Source organism: Nematolebias whitei, chromosome 17, assembly GCF_014905685.2.
Source record: "Nematolebias whitei isolate Nwh7 chromosome 17, NemWhi1, whole genome shotgun sequence".
NCBI lineage: Eukaryota > Metazoa > Chordata > Actinopteri > Cyprinodontiformes > Rivulidae > Nematolebias > Nematolebias whitei.
The window spans coordinates 36,137,517-36,163,212 of NC_056514.1; the positions used below are offsets into that span (position 1 = coordinate 36,137,517).

At 39.5% G+C, this 25,696-nt stretch overlaps 1 protein-coding gene across 1 annotated transcript in view; it reads left to right on the forward strand.

The window, feature by feature from the left end:
- si:ch211-216b21.2 (heparan sulfate glucosamine 3-O-sulfotransferase 3A1) overlaps positions 1-21,650 on the forward strand; it is a 44,854-nt gene extending 23,204 nt beyond the window's left edge. The window contains exon 2 of the mRNA XM_037691201.1: positions 21,005-21,650. Coding sequence (XP_037547129.1) covers positions 21,005-21,626 — 622 coding nt within the window. The 3' untranslated portion in view covers positions 21,627-21,650. The remainder of the gene's footprint in view (positions 1-21,004) is intronic.
- The last annotated feature ends 4,046 nt before the right edge of the window (positions 21,651-25,696 follow it).

Genomic DNA, 25,696 nt, shown 5'->3' on the forward strand with positions numbered 1-25,696 from the left:
GTAGGATCACAACCATTAGATATCATGAAATCAAAGCTGATATAAGAAAAAAAGTTTTTTGTTTTTTTTACTGTTGGACTGGGGTTTAAAACAAAATTACAACATTTAAAAATAAGAATCAACTATACAAATACTTAAAATAAATGTGGAAATGTGACTTTAATCCATTTGAAACAGACTCTCTCTCCATTTTCAGCTGCTCACTCCTTACAGCCGGAAGAAAAAATACCATTTCCCCTACAGTATATCCATTGTCCTAACTCTGACGATGAGGTTCTGCCCTGTAATTGCATTCTATTTCTAAAACCATCCATCTTTTCTCACAGAGAGCTGACAGGCTAAAACATTAGCACGTTGTCAGTGGCTCCTCAGTTCTCCATCGCACTTTATATTAACCTTCTCTTTCTACTCAGCTTCCCAGATAGGGTTACCTCTCTGCAGTCTGGGGAGAAATAGGTGTTTTCCTGTTGCGCTTCACATTTGGCTCCGCTGAGATGAGGCCTCATGGATTCTCACTTGAGATTTGTTGAATTCTGGGTCATAGCCCAGCCCCAGGCAACCGCTGGTCGCACTTTAGCCATTCTGTGTCGTTTTAGCTCCTGCAACATTCCTCAGCGGGTACATTTTTCAGCTTTTCTTTCAGCGACAACCTGTTCTCCATCCACCTCCCCAGCGCTGCAGAGTCACAAGAAGCTCAGGCAAGTGTTGCTGATAGCGCAGCCGTTACATCACCTGTTCATTATGTGCAGCAGTGCTGCCTCAACAGAAAGGAGCTGCGTGAAGTTCCATTTTCCAGGGCTATTAATTAATGGATAATGCAAGGGACCAAAATGGAAAAAGAGCATTCGACCATGTCTTTAACCACGATTCCTCTCTTCATGCCTTCCTGAACTGAATTTATCCTCAACCCCAGTGAGCACGAATCATTTGAGTAAAGTTTTATTATGAGGGTGATTATTTTTCAAGAAATTTAAAAAAAATCAAATATTAAAAACTCCTAGGTGGACGTAATCTTGAGCTAAGTCTGGTTTAGAATCTAGGGCAGGGGTGAGCAACTTTTATAGCAAAAGAGGCATTGCTGCCCCTTCATCTCTAAATAAACTGTGCTGCCCAAGGTGCTAGAACTGGAATGAACTGGAATGATGAGCTGGCAGCCTACGGGCCACTTCTAGCCTGCTGGGGGGCCTTGTAAGAGAGTGGGTTTTGTAACCCCTGTAAAAAAAGATACCACAATTCAATTAATGTACTCACTGAAAAGTCATGAAAACTGGACTGTGTTTAATGTGTCCTTAAATTACATTTTTAAGCAAAATATGTGACCAAATGGCACAGTATGTGTTTGTTTATTCACAGAAACTAGATCAATTAAACTTAACGCTGTAGCAGAAGTTTTGTAAAAGCTGTATGTGTGTTTGAATGCTGGGTTCTGTCTTTCTGCTGCCCTGCTCGATTCCAGATATTTGTTTTTGAAAGTTGTCTCGATCTTTTATCTTTCCTGTCTAGCAGCAAATTCATCACTTGTCCATTTCCACCATATTTGTTTACATCCTATTTACAGCCAGCCTAATGTTGGTTAATCTGGTTAATCTCATGTGGGTTTCATCAGATTCAGCCGAGTGTTTTGTTTGTGGAACCACATTTCATAAGAGCACATTAATATATCTGGAAAGCTACCAAAGTAAACTCTTTCAAACTGCTGCATTTGATATAAGTTATAAGGTATAAATTTGATCCCTATAAATTGTAGACAATTATTTATGTGTTTTTTTTACATTTTAGGGCAAAAGAAAACACCATATTATTAAAGAAGGCAAACACAAATTATAGTTTATATTCAATTTATTTATAAAGCGCCAAATCACAACAAAGTTGTCTCAGGACACTTTACAGGAACATTCACATACATAAAAGCCAATTAGTAAAGTTCTCTAAGGTTTATATCCTAAATAAAATTAAAATGCTAAATAATGCAGGCTTTTGAGTCTTTTCTGTTTTAGTGAAAAAATGTATTATTTCAAACTGAAACAATAATAAAGCATGAATTGAAGTTTGTTGAATATTAGTTGACTTTTTGATTTTCTTGTGAATAAAACAAGAAAACTTGAATCAACTTAAACTTGAAATATTTTTTGCATGAAAAGTCACTTTTTAAATATCTAACGTTTACTGCCACACGTTTGCCAAACATCTTATTTTAATAACTTGTAGTATGTGATATGTTTGCTACAACCTGCCCTAAAGGCATTAAAATAGTTAAGGAAGTGGCTAACAGGCTAACAAACTACTAGCATGGTCTGATCAACGTTTCACTTACTGTAAAAATACCATTCTGTCACAGACACTTCACAAATGACTGGGCAGGAAAACTGCTACAACTAGTCTTTTCTGCTGTGGTTATGAAGATGAGTAATATTCATTTCCATGTTATTTTTGGTGAAAGCTACAAAGAGCTGCTGCAGAGCGATTGCACGGAGAGTCACAACGAGAAGAAGCGATAAGCATTTTTACACGGTGTACCGTCCCCCTGTCTGCTTCCTCTCCTGTGGTAGCAGGATGGTGCAGAGTAGGGATGCACAATATTGGATTTTTGGCCGATATGTTAAAACTTATTCGGCCGATAACCAATATGATACCAATATTTTATATATGTTCCTTTGTCTGAACATAGCCCTTTTATTTAGGCTTATTTGCTACAAAAATTGTGCAACAGCTGTAACAGCCATGCATAGCACTTTGACTTATATTAAATGAAAAGTGTTAAATGTTATTAATTAGCATTAGTCACATGCGATGCTGTCTCACTTGTGGAGGCTTGTTCCAGGTTCCTATAGCTGCAGTGTGGGATCCTGTGCATGAAGGACAGACTTTTTAGGTACAAAGTTTTTGTCTATCCATTGTTCCGTAAGACTAATCATGCTAACGGGGCTAACCCTTGACGTCCAAATGTCTGTGGTAAAACTCACCCAACAAGTCGTGCTATCGGCTGTTAGCTTCTCAATGACGTCGGAAATGACGGCTTGTAACTCGGGTAACATTACGTCGGAAAAATATCTGACTGCGAACAATGTAGCGAAGCTCAACATAGTCCATAAATCTTCGGAATTCGACTTTCCATCCAACAAAAAATGAAACTTCCACACCGCCGACATTTTGAATTCGGGTATGGCGCATGTGACGTCATCGCGTTGCGCTGCCGCTACAGGCAAAGACAGCGCCTTTTACATCGGCAAGTTATTTTAATGGAATGGCCGATGTTCAGTATTGAAATTTAATGTTAATATCGGCCGATACCATGCCGATAATGTCGTGCATCCTTAGTGCTTTCTCTGTGGCTTGGCGCTGAGATGGCGAGGGCGATGCGATGGGTCAGGATCTTTGTATCCTGAGCCTGGAGTTGAAGGATGCAGGCAGGAAGAAACAAGGAGGCAGAAGCAAAACCTGAAGGGGGGAAAGGGAGATAGAGGAAGACGGAAAGAGAAAATGTTATCATTTTTACTCCCTGAAATTGTTCCTCATCTGACATTTGACTCAGGCCAGTATCTCACACTCTCCTTTACTGTTTTTCTATCTTCAGCTCAGTCTAAACAGAAACTTGATCTCCAGGTTTGGGATGTTTTTGCCCTCTTCCCAATTTTTCTTTTAGGTAAGCTTAGACGCTTGACTCTACATGCTCCGAAAACTGTTTAAAGTTAACTGTCAAATGTTTGTTTTTCATTATGCTGCAACTATCAAATTTCATGTACAAGTTATTTTTCAGTCGATAGGTCATAAAACAGTACTGTAAGAGAACAATGCGCGTAATGAAATTCAGCTCGATGGCTGCTCAAACCAACACCGGCTCTCTGCGATGAGGTAGTTCACGACATTCTGAGTTCACAGTGAAACAATCTGCCAGCCCGTCTACTTCACTCCTGTTAGCCAAGATTCTGCCTGACTAATTTTGGCTCCTATATTCCAGCGTTTGAGCAGAACAATGACTCCGTCTCAGAAGTTGTTCTATTTTAGAAAATCCCAGGCGGTTTACAGCTCTCAGAAGTACGCCAGCAACACTCAGACCTTCAAACTGTCACGTTTGTTTTCTTTGTTTGTGCGCTACACGACAGTGAATTTGAATCCATATCTGCCACTGTATTTTTTTTTTTTATCAGTGCATTGATACGCTCATCTTTGTTCTGTATACGAGATGAAACTACAGCTGAAGATAAGAGTGGCCTCTTTGAAGATGTGGGTCTGCAGGATTCAGTGACATCGAGTGTTTCTTCTTGTTAAAATATGCATTGTGTGGTAAAAATGAGAAGACAAATTGTCTAACGTTAAAGCAACCGTATAAATCTATATAGAAGCCCCAAAACAGCTCTTCCTGATTCCATGTTTTCATCTTTAAAATATTTTTATAAATTTAGCTACTGCAACATTCTGCATTAGTCTGTGGACTACAAAGTTTTGTGTTTAGACATTACTATGTCTAATATTTTAGCATGATAGTTGACTCTTAAAATTGCAGCCACTGCAACTGACCTTAGAAAACTCAAAATTAGCCATTACTTAGCCAAACATACACAAATTGACCTGAACACTGGTGTGGTAGTGCCTGAGACTGATCCCTAACATATTCTGAGTGCTAACAGAATAGTTTGTTTAAAATTGTTGTCTTTGCTTATTTAGCTTCAACCCTGTTTGTTAGCAAAGCAGCTCATGAAAAAATGTGCATGTGCGTCTACATCTGATTAACTTTTGAAGCTAACCCAATTCAAGATTACTACCACAGCTAATTGACATTAGCCAACATATAGAAATGTCTATAGCTCAGTCAGCTATACAGATATTAAGCAGAAATTTAATGCAGTAGTAGTCGACAGTCATTACCAATTCATACTCATGAGTGTACATTGTCATGAACCAGAGGCCGGATCGCAAACAACAACAACAACCACTGAGAGGGTTAAAAGATTTATTGTGAACTAAAGTAAACTCTGGAGTTGGTCCGGTTCTGGGCTGGTTCCGATCTTCTGATTGGGTAGTGTTGTAGTGGCGGGCTGCCAGTAGAAGTAGACTGATGTTAAGGTCCACTGGAACGGAGTCCAACAGGCTTGCAATTAAAAGATAAAGGTTAGTAGATGCAGGGAGAAAAAGACTAATTGAGGAAATGAATCTGTGGGAATCAGATTCAGGGGTAAGGATAAGTCCGTGATACAGAATGAGCTTGACCTTTAATCCGTGATACATAAAACAGTCAGAAGGGAAAGGCAGAGTTCATACCGTGAAGTCAGTTGTTCAGCAGAAGTATCCAGTACGTGATCCAAAAAGAGAGTCAAAAAAACAAGAGCATGAGTCGGTACCTGATCAGATGAGCAAAAGCAGACGAGGGCTGAGGCAAAAGCGTGGTCGTGGTCAAGGCAAGGGTCATGAACGTGATGAGTCAATCAATGGAATGCTGGAAGGTCTACTGCTGATGAGACAGGATAGAGAATCTGGCCCAGACTGAGAGGAATGAGTGAGCTTAAGTATTGACTGGACCAGGTGGTGGAGCTGTGGGATAATGAGCGGTGACAGGTGACATGAGTTGAGTGATTACTGAGTGTGCAGCATGACAGAGGAGCTGACAGAGAGCAGAGCTATGACAGTACATGATGATATTTTTCAGGTTTGATACATACACTTGCTCATCCTTCTCATAACGTCTGATCCGATCAAAATAATTTTATGAAATTTCATGTGCATATGCATTGTTACATACATTTTCATCATCCTAGATTTAAGGTTAAGGTCACAAATCAAGGTTAAAGGTTGTACATGGTCTTTGCTTGTCCAGACCATGGCTTCAGATTGCTGCACAATAGTTCGTCAACAGGCGCACATTGTGCCGTATGCAGTACTTTTGTTATTTTAGTTGTGATAAAATGGCACACCTTGTTCTTTAACATTCATGTGTTTTTAAAAATTAGAAGTGACCGTATCTTTAGGAGACAGCGAAACATAAAGTTAGTTTGATTAGAAAGCCATGTCTTTAAGTCATACTTAACATAAAATTGATCCAGATGCTTATCATCAAAGATTGTAGGAGCTTTTGAGATGCATTGCACATTCTTTAAAAAAGTAATCTCAGTAAAGCTGCATTTCAGTTGGTTAACATCAGTAATTATAAGATAAAATATATTTATCTAACAAGACCGCATCAAAATACTTAGTTTGTATGCCTTAGGTTTCAAATAAAGCAAAACTGACAACTTTTCTTCAGCTTTGTTTCCAGTTTTATGCTGGATGTTTGTCAAAAATAATGTTTTACAAAATAATCTACAAGAGAGAGATTTATACAATAAGTGAAACCAAAGGTTTGCTGATGTGCAGTAACACTTTCTTTATTTGCCTTAAGAGTCAATTGCTACATCTGGATAAACAGAAATTAATGTATTTCACAAAGCATTTTAAAGTTTAATAGTTGTGTTTGTATGTGTGTTTAAAATGATTCATTGTGTACTTGCATATTTCCTTCCTGATATAATTAATAAACCATAATATTTGATTTAACAAAGCTGTGTTTAAAAAGTTGTATTTTGAACATAGCAGCTGAGACTGTTTTCGAACATGGCGTTTAAAACCGTTTTTTTAATTAAGGAGGAGTTTCATCTCAGTTTAAAAAGAAAATATGTTACAATTTGGAACTAAGACCACCTCACAGACGGCCAACAAAGACAGAAAGCTAACCGGATTGTCGTTCTGCCAGCTCATCATATCAGCAACTGTTTTTTTAAGAAGGATCTGAAACTAGGCTTAAGTTATTGGAGTTTAGCTTTTGTATTTTAAAATCCCAAGCGGTTAGTGTGGTTTTTTTCCTGCCTGTTTGAGCTGCTTCATCGTTCGACACAAGCAGCGGTAAGACACACAGTCGGGATCTGCCAGCAGAAATGTGGTTCATAACAGATATCGTCTCTGTGGCAGCCGATGTGGCATATTCTTTATATTAAATGTTTCAGCAGCCTGAAGCTCACCGCCATGCTGATTTTCAGGCTTCGGGATTTTTGGGTCTTTTGCCATAATGGACCCAAAAACAAAAGCCCCAGCCTTTTGTCATGGGTAATTATCACAGTAGACCCGTTAAAGTCTTCCATTTGGCTCTGAGCTGTTTCACATTTAATTGTGCTCTCATGAAGTTGACAAAAGGTTTTTTAAATGTTTCTATTTGAATCGGGCTTCAATGTAGAATTTTAATACTCGCTGAAATGAGTGCTGTTGCCATTCAAGTGTTTCTTTCCCCAGATTATTTCAGCTAAAATTAAGAAAAATTTAACGTAAGAAGGGCTATAAAATGACCACGTAATGTTTGCTAATGAGGTCACTTTCAGTGTGTGAGAGAACATTCAAAAGCACAATACTGTGAAAATTAGCTGTGGTATTAAAACGAAGTTTCGGTTTCTTATCTCCGTTAAGCTGCTGAGTCCCGAAAAACTGACTCGACAGAATAAAAAATAGCACCGAGCTTTTGCAAAAATCCAATCCCACTGAAGTGTCATTTCCACCAAAAGCTGCTTGTAGCTCTGAACAAGTGGGTCACAGAAATGTGACAGTCATACTATTTGTTACTCGACTCAAAGCTACGAAGCACACATGTGATGACATTCTGTGTAATAAATACTTCCTTTTTGGTTTAGATGAAGTGGTTTTATACACTAAATGCAAAATTAACCCACATCTCCGTGGGGTTTCAGACTCTTTGGGCAGTAATCAGAATTGGTTACGCATCACAGTTCGGGCACATGTTTTTAAACGTCTTACCTCTTCAATGTTCAAACCCCTCACGTTAAATTCATCTCAGATGATCATATGGCGGTGTAACTGAACCTTTCCATGTCTAAATCCACCAGAACAAAATAAAGAGAAGATTAAATTAATTGCCTAACCCATACAGAGAAGACTGATCCCTGAAAGTAAGGCTCAAAGTATAAAAACTTTTATTAGTCAAGCCTCTTGTCTGATTCAGAGTGTAGGATCACAACTAATATTTGGTATAAGACAAAGGGTATGCCTATGACCCCCATCGCTGAGGGATTTGAATAGTGACTGTTTTGTAGTTTTTGAGATGCGTTTTTCCGCACTAGAACTGAAGAGGAAATGCAAATAAAACAATGTTTTCAGTACAAGAACCCCTCCCTGGGCTGCCACCTTACCGTGGTGGAGGGGTTTGAGTGTCCCAATGATCCTAGGAGCTATGTTGTCGGGTTTCACGCCCCTAGTAGGGTCACTCAAGGCAGACAGGTCCTAGGTGAGGGACCAGACAAAGTGCAGCCCAAACACCCCTATGATGAGAAAAATAAATGGACTTGATGTTCCCTCACCTGGACGTGGATCACCGGGGCCCCACTCTGGAGCCAGGCCTGGAGGTGGGGCACGCGGGCGAGTGCCTGGTGGCCGGGCTTTTACCCATGGAGCTTGGCCGGGCACAGCCCGAAGAGGAGACGTGGGTCCCCCTTCCTATGGGCTCACCACCTGTGGGAGGGGCCAAAGGGGTCGGGTGCAATGTGGGATGGGTGGTGGCCGAAGGCGGAGACCCTGGCGGTCTGATTCTCGGCTACAGAAGCTGGCTATTGTGATGTAGAATGTCACCTTACTGGTGGGGAAGGAGCCTGAGCTGGTGTGTGAGGTTGAGAGGTTCCGGCTAGAAATAGTCGGACTCACCTCTACGCATGGCTCTGGCTCTGGAACCAGTTTCCTTGAGAGGGGTTAAAAAAAAATCCACGTCGAGAGGAGCCAGTTGAGGTGGCTCGGACATCTGGATAGGATGCCTCCTGGACACCTCACTGGTGAGGTGTTCCGGACACGTCCCACCGGGAGGAGACCCAGAGGAAGACCTAGGACATGCTGGAGGGATTATGTTTCTCGGCTGGCCTGGGAACGCCTTGGGATTCCCCCAGAGGAGCTGGCCCAAGTGGCTGGGGAGAGGGAATTTTGGGCCTCCCTACTTAAGCTGCTGCTACCCCCGCGACCCGACCCCGGATAAGCAGAAGAAAATGGATGGATGGATGGACAAGAACTCAAGTGGGTAGTAGTTACACTGTGCATAAGTAGTGTTTCTTTTTTTTTTTGTTTTGTTTTTTTGATTGCTTGCTTGTCTGTGGCGGTGCAGAGTTACTGATCCTGGCAAGTGGAGGGACCAGTTTTATCCACAAGCAGGGACAATGGCAGATCCAGGGGGTGGCCTTGGCCACTATAGATTAATCTTTGGCCACCACAAGGGCCACTATACTTAAGCAATAAAAAATAGAAATCATAGTTTCTTCAAATTATAGGGGCGGCTCGTTTACACACACACACACACACATGCACACACACATAATTGGGTTTCATCCCAAACCCAGCACCCTGACTATACACTAAGAGAAAGGAGGGAGGCAGAGGTCTAGTGAACGTCCGAGCCTCTATGTAGGATGAAACAACTCAGATTCTGGAGTAAATTGAGAGGAAAGCCCTAGAAGATGATCTGATGAGCGAATGTCTCAGGCAGCAGCAGAAACTCAATGTGGAAGAAGTGGAACAAAAGCATAATAGCAGAAAGATAAGCCCTTGCATGGCATGTACCTCTGGCAGATTGAGGAAGTGGCTGATATCAACAAATTGTACCAGTGGCTAGAGATGGCTGGACTGAGGGACAGCACAGATTCACTAATCATGGCAGCATGAGAACAGGCTTTCAGCACAAGAGCAACAGAGGCTGGGATCTACCATACCAGACAAGTACTGCAGACTTGTGCATGATGCCCCTGAGACAGTCCAATACAAAATAGCAGGATGTAAAATCCAGGCAGGCAAAGCATACATGGAACGCCATAACCGAGTGACTGGAATAATATACAGGAACATCTGTGCCGAGTATGGACTAGAGGTCTCACAGTCAAAGCAGGAGACACCACCCCACCAAGGGTGGTGGAAAATGGAAGGGCTAAGTGTGGGACTTCCAGATCAAGAAACAGTGATGGCTAACCAACCAGACATTGTGGTGGTCGACAAGCTACAGAAGAAGGCAGTGGTGATAGCTGTAGCAATCCCAAGTGACTGTGTACTATCAAGAAGAATGAGCACGAGAAGCTCGAGAAATACCAAGAGCTGGTAAAGGAAATACAGAAGTTGTGGAGAGTCAAAGCACCAGTAGTCCCAGTGGTCTTTGGAGCATTTGGTGCTGTGACTCCCAAACTGAAAGAGTGGCTCCCAACAGATCCAAGGAACGACTTCAGAGATCTCTGTCCAGAAGAGTACAGTCCTAGGAGCAGCTAAGATGCTGCTCAGAACCCTCAAACTTCCATGCCTCTGGTAGAGGACCCAAGATTCCAGTGAAGTGGAATCACTCAAGTGTAGAAGTAGGGTGAGCTACTTCAAGTTGTCTATCTCACAAGATGGAACAGATGGACGAAGGGTATTTCTAATTCCCCTCTTCGCTCCACAACAGGGACAATAAATGTTTGAAAGAATAACAGACAAAAATAGTAAACAAGTTAGCTTACTGCATGTAGGCAAACTTACTGGATGTACTAAAATCAAACAAAGATATACTCTAATCAAAGTAAAAATCATACTACAAGTATGTTAGTACTGTAAAATACATACATGGGGTTATGTTGGACATTATTCAGACGTGGTACATTAAAGATTGCTGATAAAACCTCTTGGTGTAATTATTTCAGACATCTGCATTGTCACCATCAGCTCATCTTCAGGTACTGCTCTGTGTCCCACGTAACTCTCTCTAGTCTCACCCACACCCTTCCTCAGCTTTTGGTAGATCCAGAGTCTGAAAGGCTTCATAGTGTCTTGAAAGCATCCTGAAACCTCTCATTCCACACTTCCAGGAGAGTGTGAATAATTTACAAATAGGTCGCCATAAGATAGAGCTTATTTCTCACTCTTTACGCAATAAACCGAGGAATTCTCTGTAGCAAGGAAAGAGAGAATGATTCTGTAAAAATACTGCTGACAAATTTATAAGAACACAGTGCAAAGCTAACTCTATAAATGTTTTACTAAGTCTCATAGTGGGCTTAGTATGGAAAGAAAAAAGCCTTCAAGTTTGGTGGCAAATGTCCAGCGTGGGGATTTATTTCAGAGGATTTTATGAAAAGTCCGTTTTTTATTACAGTGGATGAGAAAATATTATTTTTCCATCTATTTATAGCAACTAGTAGCAAATCACAATGGTCAACCCATATTTTTTTACTCCCAATTGAGGATTTGAGTTTTCAAAATTTATTTAAAACAAAAAATATATTTTTTCAAGTAGTTTGACACTAAAATCAGCTACAGAGGCAACAAGCCAGTGTGTATTTTTCAGACTTGATGAAGAGAAAACACAGTTTTACACTTTTAGATGTTTTTTCTGCATCTCAACTTGAGAGGACAGATAATCTCAGTCCTCAGGTTTTTCGTCTTCATTTATCTTTTAATACGAATGAGAAGTTATTAAAATTAACAAGCTGTTTCAAGTTGGACGTCTCAGTTTGACAATAAACAATTTTTCCATTTTCTGATTAATTTCCTGCTCTACCCCCAATCAGAGCCTCAACATGGCCCCCATTTAAATCCTGTCTACTTTAACTACTCATCAGTCTGACAGTGAATTTCCTGTTATTTAAAAGCTGTCATTTTTATTCACAGCGACGTTGTTATCTTGCATGTCCTCTGTGCCGACAGGAGTTTTCTTTTCGTTTTACTTGCTGTTTATCAAAATCTTGTCATTTCCTAAAGGAAAATAGCTTGTCATGTCCTCCCATTTTATTTTCCAGAAGTATTTAACTCTTATCTAGAGACTCAGAATTGCTTCCTACCCTCCTGTGGATCCCACGGAGCATGTTTTAGTTTTACTGGACCCTGATGAATACCGTTTGAAAGCATAGGTTTCAAGACTTTGTAAAAGACTTGGGTTTCCTGTGTCAGGATTTTGTAGCTGAATTGAAGCTTCAGTGTTTATGACTTGAGAGGAAAATATTAGAGTGAATAAAATAACAAATGTATCAGTGCAAAGTTCACTAGATTAGAATTTGATCTAATATCACCCCCCCCCCCCCGACTTTTATTCCAAATCTTTAGACTCACATTATCTTGAGAAATCAGAGTCAGAGAGTCAGAGATTATTTATTTGTCATTCGCACCACATGTGGTTCATGTGGTGGAGCAAAATTATGTACACAGGGTCCCAGTTACATCCAAGAATAAAATGTCAAAGAAAAACAATGATAACATCTATGATATGAACTAAGAAAAACAAGCTAAAAATACACTAAGCACTAATAGCATAAAAACGTTACGTCGAACAGCAGCACGAACATGAGCATGCATGAGTCTGTGTGAGCAGATGAGCACGCATGAACACATCAACAAATTTGTCTGAAATGAAATGAAATGTTGGCATTGTAGCCGTTTTGGTAAAAACTTAAAAAAATAACTTCATGTGGATTTTGCAAGATGTCACACGCAGAGTGTTTTGTGAATAACTCTCACCTACTACAAGTTTTAGCTCAATATCTGCAAATTTGACTTTTTTTGCTTGTTTACAAATATCAATTAGGCCTGTTGCTGTAAATAATCAATTAATCGCATGATGAATGAAAATTATCAACCTCATTTTCATTTATCGGCTTTATTGTTTTTTCGTGTCTCTTTCTACTGGACACTGGATGACAAAAGGCTCAAGGTGCTCTTCACTGACCTTTCTCTTTTCTCTTTAAAATCCATTTTAACTGTCCAAAATTACGTTTTTGGATCGTTAAAAGCAGCTAAGCTGAGAAGCAATGCTACGAGCTAAGCTAACAGGCTGACCTCTGGAAAAAACCTCCGCCTCGTCAAAGCTACAACATTCATGGTTGAAACCCTTGCCTTCATGTAAAAAGTTGTTTTTCTCTGCAAAAAGAAGCTGAGAACTTGTTTACTGATTTTTTATTAAAAGCTTTGTGTGACAAATGATAAAGAGCTCACAACATTCCGAGCATCCGCCATTTTGAAAACCGAAAAACTACTAGAGACAGCCCTTCACAAGGGGCCTCCCTCCCATTTTTCTTAAAGAACACGCTGCTGCTCCCTCACTATCCTTCGGTTTAAACAGTCTTATACTGCCATCCAGTGGTCAAAAAAGGTACCACACAGAAATTAACCTATTTTTCTTCTTAAATTTGACAATTACTAATGTCACATTTCAAACAATATTATCGTTTATCGCAATAATTTCTGAGACAATTAATCGCCCAGCAAAAGTTGTTATCGTGACAGGCCTAATATCAGTTAGGTGTGATGACCATCTTGATCTAGATTTACTCCAAATGTAAACCATTTATAGATGCACATGCAGGGATGACTACCTGAAAGGTTCAATGAAATCCAACCAGTTGTTTATGAGATTTTGCAAACGGACGCAAAAAGTAAACTTAAATAGTTTGTAGCCAAGTTTTAGGCAAAACTCTATTTCAAAGTTACACTTGAAGTGTGTCTCTTGTAAACGACTCAACTCTAACCACATCAAATTTTAGCTCAGTGCCTGTAAAATTGACTAAGTTATAACATTGTTGTGTTTTCCCAAGTCAGTTGACTGTGGTAGCCATCTTGAATCAGGCTGACTTAAGACATTAGTCAGTTGTGCATCCATTTATGATTATCTACAAGTTTCATTTAAATTCATCCTATGGTTCATGAAATATTTTGCTAACAGTCACACAAACACGTACACACAAGTTAAACAAAGACATCGTTGTTATAATCTTCAGCGTACAAGTTCAAGTCAAGTTTATTGTCATTCACATCACATGCGGTACATGAGGTGGAACGAAATTATGTACTCAGGGTCCCAACAATAGCAAAAATATAAAGTATAAAAATAAATAGTATATAAGGATCTAAGATATAAACTAAGATATACGCCAAATGGTACGCTATCTATTCATTCAACCTTTATTTAGACGGGTAAATCCCATTGACCCTCAAGGACTTATTTACAAGAGAGACCTGAAAAAGACGCTAAAAGATCTAAGATATACGCTAAACATACTGTAAAATGTTATATAATAATGTAAAACATCAAATGTATGTCTTTTAGTGTTAATATTGTTTTATTTCAAAAACTGAAACTTCATAAGCAGCGAGTCAGAGAGAGAGAGACTCAAAGAGGCTGTGCTTGCTCCTGTGGCAGCTGATCTCCATGTTAGCAGGAATTTGGTCACACGCTCAAGTAGTGTTTGTCTGCACGCTATTGATGCTCCGGACGCATTAGAATTTAATCGAATGTTAATTTTAGTTTTAAAAATTTCCCATGGAGATCAGGGCTGCGGTGCAGTAGGTGAGTTGGTGATGATGTATCCGCTCGGTGCTCCCGACCACAGTGAATTGGCCACATGTGAATACGTACAGATATTTACTATTTTATTATATGCCTTGACCTTTATGGGGGGTGGGCAGTTCTATTAGTGGGGCAGGGGGCCCCTTGAATAATGTTAGGGAAAATGCTGCTAAGGACGGTTCAGTCAGAGTTTATAGAAAACTTGTCTGTTTCTGCTGTTTCCATAAGTTCCCTGAGAACTTTTCACTGGCTGTTAACACTCCAACATCCCATCTAACCTGTTTTCCTTTGGGCCACTTTATGCATGGCGGCACTGCCGGCAATTACGGCCCACAGGGCAGGCAAAGGACTGTTTTCACGCAAGGCTGACAAAGCAGTAAGGCTCCTAGCTGAAGGGAGTGGGTTTTCCCACCACCGCACGTTGGTCATTACTCTAAATCACCCCCTGCTTCCTCCTCCTCCTTTATCCAGTGACCTCTTCAAGCATCCACTGACCTGGAAAATATCTGGTGAGTCCAAGCCACCTAGAGCGGGCAGGCTGGCCCTTCCTTCGCCTGCAAACAGCAGAAATATTGAGCCAATTACAAGATTATTATCGGGTGGCGGTGGCCGGGGCACGCTGTGGGAGTGTATTTATACCTGCCAGAGCTCCCTGCTGCAAGAAGAAAAATGAATCAAAGGTTGGTGGGGGGAGAAGTGTTTTGCCCACTTGCCTCAAGAGTTTTCACAACTACCTTCAAATTGACAGACCTTGGCTGAGATCCAAACTCTTCTCTGAAAGGTCAAGGCTAACAAGAAAATGGCCCAGTCGGAGCTGATTGTGTTTTAACATTTAACTCGATTCATTTCATGCCACCGTATTATGCACGAACATGATCACTGTAAAGAGAGAGACCGTGCGGTGCCCTCATTTGTTTTCTCGTATCGAGACATGAGTCAGAGTTGTGCATGACTGCAGACTTGAGCAGGTTTGCAAGTAAAACTCATTGAGTGGAGAAAGCAGCAATGCATCAGACCCTTTATTTCCAAGTTTATAGACAAGCTTACAAAGGACTCATTGAGTGATATAGTGCCTGTTACACTCAACACTGGATTTGTGTCTTAAAAAAAAAAAGAGTTGCCAGAGACGGTCTTGGCATCCTTTTTCCTGCTAGCTAGTTCCACATGAGAGAAATGATGTACAATTACAGTTAGTAAAGTTCTGTCATGTACACAAACTGTTTTGTTATTATGTCCTAAACATCAGTCGTTCTTAATATTTGTCTTGCTTCACCCCAGCACCTGAACGTACGCCAAGGCAGTAAAGTTGATTTAAGGCGAATGCGCCATGTTTGGGGTTGCAGCTTGTTTCCTGCTCGTGTTTCATGCGTCAGCGTGCTTTGGGAGTTGTGTTTTAGCAGTTCTGTAAAGACATCAAAGCTAAATCTGGAGCCGCGGTAAATCAGAAGCACTTTGTCATCCGTTACATCACCTACAGTACCGCTGCCACTGAGGTTTTCTTTGGATAAAGCTGCAAGCTGCTGCTTGTACAGTGGAAATAAATACACGTGTAGCTCATTTACAGTAAATCTCAATGTTCATCGTGCCTTTTTTTTTTTAAAGTCAAAGTGACTCGCAACCTCAGTTACACATTAACACACCTTTATTTTAAGTAGAAAGAAAAATGAGTTTTTTTTAAGAAGATTTTTTTTATGTTATCTTTCACTGAATAGATAAAAGAAAACCGAGAAATACATTGTCTTTTTGAGCAATATCCTTATTGTGCAGTAGGTACTTTCAGGAGTTAAAATAAATTGATATATTTTAAAAATAACATTCATTTATGAAAACACTAAACGTTTTTGTACGAAAAACTGGCCTTTTCATCCAACCCAGTCTGTTTTTCTATTCAGTTCAGTTTAAATAGCACCAATTCACAACAAGTCATCTCAGGTCACTAAACAAAAGACAAAACTAGTACAATCAAAAATCCAAATCTAAATAGAGTAAATTTAATCTTAATGAAATACAACACATTCACATACAGTATGTACATGTAAAAAAAAAAAAAGGTAAAAGTTATCTGTTTAAGGATGCCAGCAGATTGCCTTAAATCTTCACTTAATCACAATCCCCCATCCTTGGCAGCACATTGATGACAGTGGAAAGGAATGACTCCCTTTTAACAGGGAGAAACCTCCAGCAGAACCAGGCTCAGGGTGGGCAGACATCTGCCTTGACCTGCTGGAGTTTGAGAGGACAGGAAAGAGACAAACACAGGAGGAAGGGTCCAGGTGTGTTTTTTTATGGGAAGAAACACAAAGAAAAGCAAAAGTTAAAAGCTGCATTGACTGAAAATACAAACATGGAGAGTAGACAGCAGGGTGAGGAAAGAATCAAACACTTAAAACAAGGATTTTATATATAAGTGGGGGGAAAAAGGAGAATCTCAACATTAAACGCAGTTCTTGGTGTTAGTGATTCACTCCAGTGATTCATTGTTCACATTTTGATGTAGCAAAACTTATTAGTCTTTCAAAATGCAGAGTTGTGGTTGAAGAACATTTCGGTAGGCAGTGTGCTAGGTTCTGTTGACTGGGCGGGGCACCCTCCTTGGATGATAGTATTGGAAACACTGTATGGATTGGTCAAGAATGCTTAGGGGACAGTTAAGAGTTGAAGAAGAACACACAGGCAGCTTTCAGCTCAAAAAAGGAGTAAGGCAAGGTTGCTTGCTTTCACCTCTTTTGTTCCATACCATTGGTGAAAACATCATGAGACTGGTGGAAGAACTCCCAGAGAGAAGTGAATGTATCATAGGTGGTCGAACCTTCTGGAACATCCACTCTGCAGACAATACCACCCTTATAGCAAGCTCAAAAGAGGAATTAGAAATCATGGCAAGGCCCCTCACACAGTGATTGCTGGACATGGGCACCGGCGACCCCTGTGACCCAAAATGGAAGAAGCGGGTAAAAGATGATGGATGGATGGAATCTCAGGTGCATTTCACAAATGCACTCCCAAAACCTTAAAAATTTGCACCAAGCAGAATACACGAGTTGTTTAACTTTCTATATTTCCAAACAAAGCTGACTTTATGTTGTCCCGATCACAACATACCGTACCTCCCTGAGAACCCCCAAGTTCCCAGGTTAACTGCATCACTGCTGCAAGAGCATCAACCACAGAACAAGCTTGATGCCCACCATCAAATATGGATGCTTCCCTTAGTACAGACTCATTTCTTTTTCATAACACAATAAAGTCCTCATTTACAATGAGACGATGTAGCTTTTATGAGCTCAAGTTGCTCCCAAATCAGCTTGATCACAAATTAGACATTCAGACTCCCTGCATGTTTGGTGTCCTCGGTTTATCAATAATTATACTACATTCCATTTTGTTATTGCCAGCTTGGTAACTGTTTTAACCCCAGGTATTGTTTTTTTTCTAAAGTACCATCGTACGATTCACTCGGGACCGTAGGTGTGATGAGGCAGGCCTAATATGAGATGAAAGGAGCCTAGTCTAGGTTCCTCTTTACACAAACGTCCCAGATACTGAGGACTCTTCAGGTTGAATGATGGTCAGTGATGCAGGCTGATGTCGACATGTGGGTGCACATTTGTTAATGCTGTTGCTGGTATCAACCATTTCCTGACCTCATGGGCTGCTCCTCCAAGAGAAGATCCACTAAACCTCTGTGACTGGATTTGTTCTGACATTAGCCTGAAAATCTGGCTCACTTCATATTCTGAGCCTCGAAATGTCTAAAAGCCTGGAGTAATTATAAGAAGAACTGATGAAGACATACCTGAGCATCACTTCATCGATTAAGGTTTATTTTACCTTTGGCCCCAACTATTGTACTTTCAACATTGGCCTTTAATGTATACATTATCAGATCAGATTGTATAAGTTTTATTTTTATTTTGAAGCCTCATTTCTCTTTTAATGACTATGGAAATCTGGTTCATTGACAGCAATAAAAGGAAATTGGGTGATAATGGCAGACCCAGTCCATTGTCACTTATCCTTCTCTGGTTTATCAGAACTCTTTGGTGTCACTACTTATTCCCTAAACTAGTACATCTGTGGAATTATTCAACATGCAGTGAAACCAGACAGTCCAAAAGGTGTCCAAAATGAAGTACTTAAACTTGTTCAATGTTTTATAAAACCTTAAAGTTGTTGCTTAAATGAGTTCCTCCAAAAAACACAAACAAAAGGTTTACACCAACACCCCAACATTATTTACAATCTAACAATGACATTTTGCTAAACAAATGCTTTTGTGATAAATTTTCTTGACACGTTTATGTCATGGTTTGTTGGAGGTTTGAGGTTTTTGTCTCAACAGAATTTGTTTTTTTCAGCTAAGGGGAAATCTCCACTTCCAGAAATACTTGGTGTTACATAATTAATACTTTAACTTGTTAAATTCACTGTCCCTATTTTTTCTAAACTTAATGAAAGCCATTTGGGGGTTTCTAGTATCAGTTAGCTGTGGGAGCCATCTTGAATTGGTTTGTTTTGGTTTGGAGCCCTGTCCAGGGTGTCCCCCGCCTCTCGCACAGTGATAGCTGGACATGGGCACCAGTGACCCCTGTGACCTGAAAAGGAAGAAGCGGATAGTGTTGTAGTACTCGAGACCGGCTTTTGATGGTCTTGGTCTTGTCTCGAACTCGACCTCATTTGGTCTCGAACATTGAGGACTCGGGATTTCATTTCAAGACCACAACTGTGGAAATATCACTAAATTTCTAGAATATTGTCCAGTTTATTTGTTAACGTCTTTGTTTTTATTGGATGCAAAATGTACTGATTCAAATCCAAGCATTAACGTGACTCATTGCTAAATACATGTTTTCGTTACCGCTGTCATGCCCACCCCCTTTCACTCGCACGTGGTTCTGTACCAACAGAACAATACAGACAACAGAACGTAATGTCACAACCAGGAGTGAAAGTAAGCCAGTACAGATAATCTGTGAAAAGATTGAGCTCCAAGACATGAGGTCTTGGCCTCGACTTGGTCTCACCCTCCCTCGGTCTTGGTCTTGACTTGGTCTCAGTACACTCTGGTCTTGGTCTTGACGGTCTTGGGTTAGGTGGTCTTGACTACAACACTAGAAGCAGATAAAAGATAATGGATGGATGGTATTGTGCAATCTGTTAATTCTTAGAATGTGTGTTGGGAATCAATTTAATTCAAAATATATAAAATTTATATAGTTATAGCCATTTTTGTGTTTTTTATGGTTGTGGCGATAATTAGAGTTTGTGTTGGCAAGTACAAAAAAGATCACATTCGTCCTGACAGTTAGTGTCTTTAAAATGAGGTGAGTTTGTGTAACGCTCAGTCACAGCAAACATCTCAGCGCCTCGTTTTCTTCCGTGTCCATTAAACGGAGCATGATTTCCTCCCAGCCTCAGAGCAATGACGGCGTCTCTTTCTTACTGGCAATTGGAAGCTGTCCTTTGATCGTACGTGTTGGCGTTTGCCGATGGGTGATCCTCTGAACCACAATGAAGCACGGAGAAGTCTCGAGAATCTTTTAGAGATGTTCCCTCCTTTGGAGTCTCAACAGTTTTGTCACAGGTGGCAAACTTTTGTTTACCCCCAGAGCAGCCTGGGCCACTTAGCCGTTGTCCGTCCTCGCGGTGAAGCAGCACCAACTGAGCAGATAAATAATTGACGTTTGCATTCTGTACTTTGGTGAATTTTAAAACTCTATTCTGCAGAGATGCTAAATGGTAGAGGGAGGGTTTTGTTAATCATTCATGAGCTACTTTTACCCGCTTTGCTTAAGGTCACTGTCCTCACGGCGGCTGAGCAGAGGGAACGTGGCAAAAGAGGAGTGAGAAAAATAAAAAATTCAATCGACAAAAACAAATTGTGTTTTAATTGAAGGAGCTATTTTAGTGGAACCATGTGGTTGTGAAGGGATTATTTTCATTGGGATAAACACATTAAATAATCTGTAACATTTATATTTTGTTTCAAAATACAGAAATCACAATTTGTGCAAAAATGTGTGTTGAAGAACTTTACTGAAATTTAGCCATTTATTGAAGTTTCCTTACATTTTTAGAAGCCAGTGTAAATAACTGTTGCTCACATGATCCCATTTTAGATAATAAACCTTTTTTATATTAGTTATTCATTGATGGTTCATTCGGTGATAAATAATCAAAGTGTCTTTGGTCTGGCCAGACAACAAGCTGAAAGTCAAGGTTTTTATCCATAAAAGTGTATAAACATTTCTTTGTTATGCTTAAAATATCTTACGTGTCAAAAATAATTTGCAGGTTCCTACTTCGAAGGTGCAGCAAAGGCAGCATGATTAGAAGTAAAAGTTAGGAGGGAATAACAAAGAGTGGATGTTTACTATTACCTAAAAAAATTGATGTACTTTTTACTAAAAATGTGTTTTTACTAATAAGGAAATAAAACCAATTTCCAAACAAAGGGGTTTTTAGGTGACAGGGTTGGGGATTTGTGCTTTTTTTCCAATCACAAAAGGATATTTTATATTTTTTTTATCATTTGTGTGCCTATATACAACTGCAACTTTCCAGTGTTGTTCTTGATTGATTGGATTGAAGTTCATCCAGTTGGAATATTTATCGATATAAAAATGATTTGTTTGCTCTAAAAAACTCTTCAGTCAAAGCTGACGGTCAAATAAATTCTCATTTCCTGTCTCTCAGGGATCTGATGCCAAAAACCCTGGAGGGCCAGATCACTATGGAGAAAACCCCCAGCTACTTTGTGACCAGAGAAGCTCCAGCGAGGATCTCCGCCATGTCCCGGGACACCAAACTAATCGTGGTAGTGAGGGACCCGGTAACCAGAGCTATCTCAGACTACACCCAGACTCTGTCCAAAAAGCCTGATATTCCCTCTTTTGAGAGCCTCACCTTCAAAAACAGGACTACGGGTCTGATCGACACCTCGTGGAGCGCCATCCAGATTGGCATCTACGCCAAACACCTGGACAATTGGCTGCAGTACTTCCCCATGGACCAGATCCTCTTTGTGAGCGGCGAGCGTTTGATCAGCGACCCGGCCGGAGAGCTGGGCCGGGTCCAGGACTTCTTGGGCCTCAAGAGGATCATCACAGACAAACACTTTTACTTCAACCAGACTAAGGGATTCCCGTGCCTGAAGAAAGCAGAGGGCAGCAGCAAGCCCCACTGCCTGGGAAAAACCAAAGGGCGAACCCATCCGAACATTGATCCTGAGGTGGTCCAGAGGCTACGGGACTTCTACAGACCCTTCAACATGAAGTTCTACCAGATGACCGGACGTTTCTTTGGCTGGGATAATTGAAGATGATTTAGGAACACACTTGATGGAACAAGAACTCCAGGTTTAAAGTTGTTTTGTTATGAAAACAAAGTCAGAAATGAAACAATGTAGTTTTTTTTTAAAACAATTATAAATAGTATATTTATATAAATTAAAAACATCATAAATTAATATTATATTTAAACTCACAGATACCATTATTTGTCTTTTTAAGATTGTATTCTAGAAACTTAATGCCATTCTGACTATTTTTACAATTTGACTTTTCTTTAAATTATCTACATTGTTTTTATCACGTTTTACTTTTAAAACTATCTTTAGGTGCCTCAAAATTCAGATTACAAAACAATTACTGTTACGCCCATAATCACACTTTAAACTAAACCCTGAGCCTAAAATATATATACATAATTATATATAATAAAACTGGTCAGAAACAGTGTAGTACATCCTCCACTTTACCTGCTTTATATATTAGTGGGTCTTTTAGGTCCCATCAGATTGGGTAACGGCTCTTAGGATCATGTTTTCTTGTGGCTCCAAACGGTGAAACAAAATACACCAGTCCTGGTTTTCAACCAGTGGCTGCTAATCCTTCACAAAAAGTTGCAAAGAAATTTGTAATTCATGTCTTTTTCCGGGTTAGGTAGAGATTTTATCATCGCTCCATCGATGATCCTCTGTGGTTAGCAGCAGCAGCTAGAAGCTTTAGTTTCCCTCCTTTAATTGAAAATGTGCACAACTTGATGTGGCTCCAGCCAGCGTTAATTTTCTCTTCATAGAAGCCAAAATACTCCGAATACTTAGCATGAGCTATTTATATGACTCAGTTAGTTCTTGTCTCGTTTCCGCACTTCAAGTTCCACCTTTTGCGCTTCTCATTATGCCATTATTTCTATTAAATATTCATCAGTTTTAGACATTTTTAAATCTTTTCTGAACCGTTCATATTGTGACACATCAAAAAATAGATTAGAACCCCCACCCCAAGTTTTTATACGTTTAACCCTTATTTTTATCCTCTTAAAATCTGATTTTGACGTTATTATATTATATCAGATTTACTCTCGGTACTAAAAGAAACTATGCCCAGGGCTTTTCCTCCAACTGTGACTTTTTACCTGAACTTTAACACCGTTTTCCGAGTCTTGTTCTGTTCCCATCAGTGCTCCTGCCTCTCCTCACTAAGCAATATGCAACTGTTGCAGGAGGTGGAAATCTCCACCTCAGATATGCAATAACTGTGTTTTATAAATCCTTCATCTACGCTCTTTATTGTTTCTTTTTATTTGAGTTGTTGAAATCTTTGCGTCATGTCTCCCTGCACTATTAGAAGCAGCTTTTGTTTCATAGTTTAAAAATAAAACATGAAGCCAAGATTGTTTTTATAGGAGAATGGAAGAATTATGGGGGATTTAAGTAAAATAAAACTACTGTGTGAGTTAAAGTAACATTTTTAAACAGCTGCTTTTACAATTTATTGTTGTTGGTTTTCACAATAATACAAAGTGATGAGAAATGTTCATGTATTTTTGAAATGTATTTATTTAGAAAGTGAAAAGCAGTTTGTATTTTGAATAACTCGTTTGCTTTGATTATTACACTTCGAGTTTTGCTTTAACGACTTTTAAAACACCTCAGTTTTCAAGTCATCCGTATCTTGTCTGTATGTTTCTGATCAACAGAGATGAATGCAGTTTGGGGGACACTCGAGTTCAGTTTCAGAGCTGTGGGTTTGTTATTTCAAGGGTCGTTTCCCCGCCTTCGGTTAATGAAGCCACAGGCAAAGACAGCGCCCGTTGTTATTTAAGCAACATCTACGCCACTGGAGGGAAAAGACCTCCAAGAGGCCTTTCAAAACTGGGACTCCGATTTCCTCAACATGCCTCCTGGTGAAGTCAATACACTCCATGTCACTGGCCTTTTTTTATTTTTCTCTGAAACTATGTGGAGGTTTGTTTTAAAACCAGGGAACATGAGAACAACGGTTGAAGTGTGTTTCTAATTTCCACTGCTTGCAGTGTGAGACACGTTTTGAAAGCTGATACACCTGAAAATAAATACAGCCAGGAGTGGGTTTTTGTATCAGAAAAGAGGGAGGTGAAGGTTGAAAAGGTATTTGTCACCAATCTGAGCTGTTTAGAATGTTATGCTCTGAAGCCATTTTTAAAGAACCCCTTGAATTAAAGATGCTCTATCTATATTGTAATGTGTGTTTTCTACTTTTTGCCTTAAAATATTTTGAAATTTTGGCATTTATTACCAAATTTGCAACAATAATAACTGTTGAAGTTATTCCAGCACTGTTCACATATCTAATAAGCTCAGCTGCCTGCAGAAGCATAACTCTGCCTGGCTGCTCCCGGCCTATCTCCTCCTGTACACCTTGACATATTGTCTCTGCTTATCTTTGTCCAGCCTCCGAGGCAGAGAGTTAAAGGAAGAGACGAGGATTTGTTTTTCTGATAAGGTGGCAGCTTCTTCGAATCCTAAAACTTTGATACAACTTTGTGTGAACTGTGAATGTTTGGACATTTAGAACAGTGCTCTTCTGTCTCTGACTCAAACATGCAGTGTTCGCATAAGATAATAAATATTCTGATCCTACTGAAGGCTAGATATTCACAAATCAAATGCTGGAATACAGAACTGGGACTTTGTGCAAGTTTACAGTAAATCTAAAACCAAATGCAACAAAGTTCATGCTCAATCATCCAGGTACCAAAACCAATAATTCTCAGTCGGGTCATCTCTGACTGATGAAGCCCTCCGGATAGAGGGCGAAACGTTTCTATAAAAAAAAGAAACTGTCCAGGTTTTCAGTAAACTGTTTCCCCACCAAGCAGTAAACTCTTTAAGTGGACCAACCAGTTTGCTGGAGCTAATATGGTTTCTGGGGGGCCATCCTGTCCCTTCTCGACTCCTCCCAGGCAGGCAGCCACAGCCAAAGTGGTTCAAGGCAACAAAGTTCATGCTCAATCATCCAGATACCAAATCCAATAATTCTCAGTCGAATCATCTGGACGGTTTCTTTTTTATAGAAAATGAATAAATAAAACTGAATGATATCCCAAATCTCTAGCTTTATGTTTTTCTTACATGCCTTTGCACTTATATTGTTGAAATTGGTTGTTGGCATACAAATTCATAAATCATCTGTTGGCAAGTTGTTAACATGTGTTCCACAAAGATTCAACATTCAGCCATTATTTATGTTCTATATCAGGCATCTTTCATCTGCAGCTAATTGTAAAATTCAATCGTATGCAGACGATACTGTAATTTATATAGTTCTCATAATGCTTGACTTGTATAAAAAAGGTTGCCAATATGCTAAACCATGTGTAAGCATAGGGAAAACATAAATGCCCAAGATATGCCTTTCTTAAAACATGGTTCTCTTCTTGTGAAGAACATTATTTGTAAAATTGTTCTTGAAGTAAGAACTCGTGGTTTGTTAAACTCAGACTCTCCAATCTATTAGATTTAATAACTCAACAGAAACTTTTTTAACAAAAGCTTCAGCAAAGTCATGCAGAACTCAAGAATTTTCTTTTTGTAATATTTTCAATTGAGTTTTACTTTGGGTATTGACAACTTTTGTTACTTTTTAACTTTTGGCTCTGTTTTGCATTGTACTGTGTTCCATTTTTGTCTTTATTCTATTATCCTTGTGCTGGACATAAGACATTATTTAAAATTTTATTCTCTTCTTGGAATGAAAACAAAGAGGATTTGACATCTAAAAACAAAGAGTACCGTTTGTTCTAACGAGTCAAAATGAAAAGCAAGTTGGTTTTGGCTTCACATGATCAAAGCAAAGTTTATACTCAACCACAGCATGCAGAATATGAATCATTTCACTGTAATGTTCATTACAAAACATATAGTTTCAATGATCAGACTACAAAATGTACAGCAAAGTGTATTTCATCTTTTCATGTGTCATATAAAAGCCTCATTCAGCAAAAAACAAAAACTGCTCCTAATCTGTACAGTACTGAGAATGTCAAAGTTTGAATTTGAGAATATGTTCTATACGTTGTCCACAGTTAGAAGAAACATTTAAGTAAAAAATATCTGATCCTTGA